Source organism: Eptatretus burgeri, chromosome 12, assembly GCF_056783735.1.
Source record: "Eptatretus burgeri isolate ZD-2024b chromosome 12, Ebu_testis_v1, whole genome shotgun sequence".
In the NCBI taxonomy this organism is placed as follows: domain Eukaryota; kingdom Metazoa; phylum Chordata; class Myxini; order Myxiniformes; family Myxinidae; genus Eptatretus; species Eptatretus burgeri.
In genome coordinates, this window is record NC_140972.1 from 82,930,099 (window position 1) to 82,937,273 (window position 7,175).

At 41.5% G+C, this 7,175-nt stretch overlaps 1 protein-coding gene across 4 annotated transcripts in view; it reads right to left on the reverse strand.

The window, feature by feature from the left end:
* Positions 1-7,175, reverse strand: part of LOC147016010 (E3 ubiquitin-protein ligase NEDD4-like) — a 136,890-nt gene that overhangs the window by 2,049 nt on the left and 127,666 nt on the right. For all 4 annotated transcript variants that reach the window (XM_085848693.1, XM_085848694.1, XM_085848692.1 and 1 more), the window contains 4 exons: positions 6,456-6,516; positions 4,406-4,465; positions 4,076-4,183; positions 2,634-2,730 (listed from right to left, as the gene is read on the reverse strand). In XM_085848693.1, coding sequence (XP_085704819.1) covers positions 2,634-2,730; positions 4,076-4,183; positions 4,406-4,465; positions 6,456-6,516 — 326 coding nt within the window. The remainder of the gene's footprint in view (positions 1-2,633; positions 2,731-4,075; positions 4,184-4,405; positions 4,466-6,455; positions 6,517-7,175) is intronic.

The following is a 7,175-nucleotide window of genomic DNA, read 5'->3' on the forward strand; positions in this document are numbered from 1 at the left end:
CAAACAAAGGGTGTGGGGAGGAATGAAGGGCAGAAGAGGATGGATGGGGTGGACAAGATTGATACCGAAGGAAACTCCAAGGAGGGAAAACTGGAAATGTGGATCGGGGAGAGATTGGGGTGGAGTGGGGGTGGTGGTTGGGTTAAAGAGGGGAGAAAAGATCATGGTTTTGGATTGGGGACAATCTGAGATGGTGGTGAAAAAGCTGTCTTGAAGACCTGGAGGGAAAATGAGACGTAAGAGAATGTGGGAAGTTGATTCCATATGTGGAGAAAAAACAGAGGAACCAATGAGTGGAGGTGAGCAGTGAAGTGACCTATCAGTGAAGTGAGGAGGGGGTTGCCACATGGTCCTTTCAGAAATATAGTGAGTGTGATTTTTGTCAGGATTGAAAGACATTTTCCAAGTGTTTGACAAGATTATGATTTTTTTTCAAGGTCTGAAGAAAGGGAAGAGACTGCAGCCTGCCTGTCTGACAGCTGGTACAGTCATCAGCAAACAAATAAAGAGGATTTTTCAGTCAAATCGATCATTGTTGAAGATCAGGAAGAGGACTGGGCCCAAGAACACTGCCTTTGGGCACTCCAGCCTTGACAGGGAGAGGAGATGAAAGGATTCCGTTGAGAGCCACACTTTGGCTCCGAGAGCAGAGGAAGTCAGTTATCCTTGTGTGGAGTTGGCCTTGGATGCCATAGGCAGAGAGGTTGGAGATGAAGGCCGGATGCCAAACTGTGTCAGAGGCACAATATATGTCAAGAGAGACGGCCCTGATCTGATGTTTGACATTGAGGGCCCAACCATCAATTGTTTAGTGAGTGTTTTTTTTTAGCTCTCCTGGGAGTGGACAAACACTTGTTGCAGACTTTTTGGAATGCACCGAGATTGCCTTCGGTCGGATTTGCCTTCCAGCAACAGACGACAAGTTGTTTCGGAGCAAGATTCAGTGTGCCATGGGTGGGAAGAAGGGTAGGATAATTGAAGATGAGATGGGAAGAATCTGTGCATGAGAGAGAGAGAGCAGGTTTTTGCGGTGGAATTCCCAGGCTGAGTTAACATCAGGGGCAGGAGAGATGGGAGACCTGTCCTGAAGAGAGATGGCTGCTCGCAGTCCCTGCCAATCTTCCTCTGTGAACTGCCAGACTCACCGGCGTTGAGGCAACTATGTAGGATAAGCGGGTCATGAAATGATTAAAAAAAAATAAAAAACGTTCTATTAGTTTTTGTCCAGTGAAGGTACCCTTCAACCCTTTAAGACCCTAAAGGAGTGAAAAGGATCTGAGGGTGTGAAGGGTCTAAGATGTCTTCAGAGTGTAAAGGTTTGCAATGAAAAGGTGGAAAAAAAAATGCATTCATCACTGGGTTTTGTGCAACTGTCGCCATCTTCACGACAATTACAAACCGAATGTTCAGTGGCAAAACATTGATGGTGGCGAATGCCATTATATTTGATATTACCGATTTATAAACTGGCAATCTATTACTGGACAAAAAACAAACAAACAAGCAAACAAACAATAAATTAATAAAACAATATAGGGATAATGTTTTGTATTTTGCAATTAACCATCCATTCAAAACCATTCCGAACCATCCCGAGCTGATGTTATTAATGTTAAACATATTCACATCGGCCTCAAAGGGGACCACTCAACATGTCACGGCGGGGTGCTTAGGGGGTGACCGCTGAAGGGCACTTGCTGGTGTTAGGTGAAACATTGCTTGTGTTTTAACTTGGCCTCACTTGGAGCAGTGGTTCCCAGCCCCAAAGGAGTTCTCAAGACCATTGGCAGGCATACAGGAAGGGTAGTGGGACAGACTCCCCACACCACCAAATTATGTCACAAAGTGTAACTCACCAGTCACCACATGTTAAAAGTGACAATTTGTGAAAGGCCGTGGTCCATCCTATTTACGTTGCAATTTGGTCACCGTGATAGTTGGACATCACTATGATAGTTTCACATGGTCGTCCACAAAGTTGAGGGTTCAGAAGGAGTACGCACAACCAAAAAAAAAGGATCGGGCACCACTGGCCTCGAGCACACTGCCCGTCAATAACAAATTTCGATGTTACTGTGGAAGCAGGCGGTGGTGGTTCTCAGAGTCTACAGAATATCAGATCTTATGAAAATGTTTTCTCAAATACTCTTCCTTGATAGCATGAAATTACATATGGAAAAGGGATCCCATCTTTTCCTTTTTACTCTGCCAATCCGTGGCTGCACTCTGAAATTGTATTCCCTACCACCTCCCGTCCACCCCACCCCAAATCCTCGATGTTTTGTGTCGTCTGGGAGTATAAAATCTTCATCACGATAAACAGCAACAATGGAAAGGCAGACTATATTTAGCACCTCAGTCAGTTAAGAATAAACTAATTTGTCCGTGTATGTGGACTGGTGGAATTGTACATGTGACAGTCCATCACGTTTGTTTATTCCTCCTTCCCCACCCTCAACTCATTTGTAACACCAAGAACTTGCAGTAAAATTTCAAATTCTATTGCTAGTTTCCATCAAAACAAAACAGCTAAATGAGGGATGACATTGAAATTATTCATAGCAAGTTGAGCATAATTTATTTTATTTTATTACAAAACCCAGTAACCCCACATTCCAATTTGTCGGTCTTACCGTACAACTCTGCAAAGCCATTCATTGGGAGCCGCGATGTTCCAGTTACAAACTGCAAGAAGCGAATTCGCTTCTCTGCGTCCATCAACAGCACCGCCTGAAAAACACAACATGTGCTTCAGTGCACCCATTTGATACATCTGTAACATCGAACAATACACCATGGAATTGTTTCCCAATTTGTACCAAAATTAACAACTTGATATATAAAGCACGAAACACTAATTTGATTTTATGCAAGTTTTTTTTAAAAGTTATTGAAATTATGGGACGCTAAGGCAGAGGCTCTGTGGACCCAAATCTGCCTACAAGGGTCGTTCACCATAACGTCCCGGGACCCCAGGCTGGTTCCACACATAGGATTCCACCTGAGCCCACAGTCTACAATAAGGTCCTGGGGACCTGGTCAGGCATGGGATTCCATCCTTGAGGCCTGACCAGAGTTACACGAGTCAAACCCAGGACCCACAGAGACCCTGGGAAGCAGGTGGGATTCTGTTGAGGGAGCAAGACCCCGGTACTGGGACCTCTTTACTGAGTTCAGGAATAGATGGGATCTCTACGGCAGAGGCCACCCAGCCCTGGAAAGAAGCCATATGATGCCCCAGGACCTGTTCGGCTGATGTGCCCTGAGGGCAAAAACTGAAGCATGCAATTAAGATTGAAGAGTAAAAGTGTTTCAGCTGTTAAACAGTCATTACCCAAGGAGGCATTTTGAACCTTTTGTTTTTGCATTCCTTTGAAATAAGAAACAGCCACAGATGCGAGACCACGCAGTTTGGTAGGACCATCACCGCAGTACAATTTGGCACAACATATGTCAATGAGTGTTCAAATCAATTTCCACCCATTCAAAATAATACAATTACAACTGTTATCAGAAATACTTAAACTAAGTGCACCTCCACCAAAGTCAATGTAAACCTTAATTATTAAACCATGTGTAATGGGTTTCATCTCACATTCAAGTGAGTTCACACGTGCTCACTTACTCCTGGAAAGTCTCTCACATTTCCGGTGGAAATATTAGACATACAGTATATACATGTGTACACAAACACATACGTACCGTAGCGTAATCTCACTACACTGCCATACCGATGTCTAGTATCTGGCATTCAGCCCATCACTTACGGACATCAAATAGTCAGGTTATATGGGTTATGGTGTGCAACTGCTGTCGGCAAAGCGACGGGATGGGTTGAGTGTTGGACACTGGGTTGAAGTGCACATCTGTAGAGGCCTGGCCGAGCACTAGACATATTACCACAATGACATCTCAGACATAACGCCATCCTCGTGGAAAGAGCTTGACAGAGAGGAACGGACAAATGTGGCTACATTAATGTATAGATAACGACATTTCATGAAGATTCTGACAGCCAAAATAGCTTTCAAAGATCTTCTGCCAACGTCCACTGATGTCAGGCTCGAAGAGGTACCTTCCAGAACCACTGGATAACAGGATGGTTGAGGCAGTATTCATTCTTGTATACCGTGTGCTTTTTCCAATCATTTACATCCACATCTCCGAGGCCACACATGAGCAGCTGCAACAAAACAGCCCCAAAATTAAAATGTAGACCAAGACATTGTGGAACTATTTCACAACGGGCAAAGCCTGAACTAATAAGGAACAACCAAAGAGTTAATATCCACAAGGTTTACTGACAGAGTTGGTTAATTGAAGTGCAGTTAATCAGTGTGAATGTTTTGATAATCCCTGAAGTAAAAAAACATACATATATATATATATATATATAGAAACTCACTTCGAGCTCATGCTCATCAAAAATCCTGATAAGATCCCTTGGAATCAGCTCTGAGAAACCCTGTGAAGAATAAAAAGAACCAGATCATCAGTAAAACAAATTGTGATACATTTCGCAAAATTTGAATTTTTGTTTAAAGTATTTTCCAATTTGTTTGAGGATATTTATAATTCTAAATCTGATTTTCACTCTCTATGATGTAAAAACAACCATTAGACTCCAACAGTTAGTCTTCTAAATGTTTCTGAAAACAAGTTTTGCCCAAAAACAGCATCTGTACCATGAACACCTTTGAGATTATAATGAACCAAGGGTGCACTACTTGAGACTAAAGGCAGAGTGTTCAACAAAACCTTGTGCAACAAAGAAAGACACACCATGAGACACAATTTTAATGAGAAAGACCTGAACAGAAGTAAAAGAAATTCCATTTTTTGAAATGTGGATCAACATTCAAAGATTCCACAATCTCCTGAACATGCACGATCTGATTTTGTTTAAACCTGGCACAAACAGTACATGATGGCACACGAGTCGTGCCTCTCACTTCATTTTTCGATCTGATAAAAGATGGCTGACTGGTATACTGGCAGCCATTTTGGTTCTATTACACATGTAAGTTGTACATACATACTGTATAATCCCTTCTATTTTCACATTATCAAATTTGTCTCCAAATTGTTTTTAGCTTGAAATGGTCCCTTGGGATGGGAGAGACAGAAGACCAACAACAAGAACAATATCATGGAAGCACCATTCCCATTGGTGTCATTTACTATCTTTCATTATATGGAGATGTGCACACTTAGTAACAAGTGCATTCCATTTAGTAATTAAGTATTCCTTTTAAAATTGGAAGCAAATTAAATCAGTCTGGGAACAAAAACCCACGCTCGCCGACTTCAGCGCAGGATTGATTATGACATGGTGCATTCATTTTAATTGCCTTGTTTGAAATGAAAATGAGTGTTTAAACACTTTGAAGAGTGAACATTTGAATTCGAAGATGCGTTGTAATTATGGATAAATTTCTTGCCATATTTTACCAAATTAGAGCTGTGATTCTTAGCCTTTTAGGAAAAGTATTATTAACTAAAAAAAACAAAACAGAAAGAATGGGCAGGGGAGGGCAAGAAAAGTAAAAAAGTAAAAACAAATAAATAAATAATAATCGCAACTACTTTTTATTGATATATTTTGGCGAGAATGGCAAATGCCAGTGGAAGCCATAAAATAGCAGAGCTGGCCTCAAAAGTGAGCCCAAGATTAGATATCTGTTCCAAGCCTTTACTTGAAAAATCAGTACTCTGTCTATGAGACTGTCAGCAGCTCAGTGTAATACTGCTCTCCCTTCTGGGCTGGCACACCAGCAATAAATCTTTCTCTTGGATTATGTGGAATCTGAATCTCTCAATGTTGTTGGTATCTCCAGAAATGAAGCCTAAGCACAAGGTCTGGTGCTCTCAAGTGAAGGGAAGGTCGTTTATCTCTCCACCCCCTGCCCCCTTCCACAATCCTCTAGATTTAGCTTCCTCTGACCTCTGACCCTCCCAAGAATGGTCAAACTGCCAACATACAGGGTGAGTGTTTTATTCTTCGCTTCTCCCATATGTAGAACAACCTTTCAGAGGCTGTTAAATCCCACTCTTCCCTACATGGCTTCAAGCAGCTGATGCAGTACCATTTTTCCCATGATGTTTATTACCCACATTGATCCTTTGTAACCCAACCCTCTTACTTGCAGGCTTATGAATTTCCTCATCTTCATTTCTTTTGATAATTCACTTGCTTAATGCCCAAGATTTGATGAACTGTTTTAGTGTCAGATCATACCCTCCATCACCTTGCTCTTCCTTGAGCCAATAAACAAACAGCCCCACCATCTGAAGGGATATTCTGGTTCCTCAAGCATTATGTTCAGGAAAAAAAGTGCAGATCTCAGGAAACATGAGCTAGATTTTCAGGGTACTTGTTGTATAAACACTCTGCAATGAGCATTGAAATGTGCAAAAATTAACAAATGGCTACGAGGTGCCTTAAGTTTTCTCACCTCCATGAAGGCATTCATTTGTTTCTGCACCCGAGCCACAAACCTCCATTGGATCACCAAGCTAAAGCAGGTCAAATGGGAAAAAAATAAAAAATAAAATAAGTTTAACATAGTGCATCTGCTAACGGTATGAGCAGTACTGCACAAATCTCCCAGCAACACTTCTACGATGTGACACTGACACTCACACTGACCCTTTGGCAATAGGGCCAAGGTTCAAGTGTTCACGTGACAAGCCTTTGTTTGACTATGTACTTGGGTATTGGGGCTGTATTATACATTTATCTTTATTATGTTCAATGGGGGTTTAACAAACAATTTTTTTTTCTATTGAAAGGATATCTCAACAGAAATGGGAAGCAAGTCAGAAAAACATCCATGGATTGATTCCTTTATCAAAAGGTAGGTGCGGTTGGTGTTTCAACAATAGTTTCCCCAAGCCCTCAAACTGTTACTGTTAACAGTGTAGCAGCTGACACCACATTTACCAGTGGGCAAATTTGCCTTTTGCAGATTGCATTCAAACAATGACTTGCAATTAACTTTTGGCGTTTCTTTCCCAGATACACTGCAGAAACATCGTTAACTGTATTATGGATACCTGAAGATAGTGGATGTGTGGCAGATGTGCTCTGCTTGTGAGGACATTTGCAGAAAATACTGGGCTGGAACCATCACAGTCAAGAGGATTGAAAATATAATATAATATAATATAATATA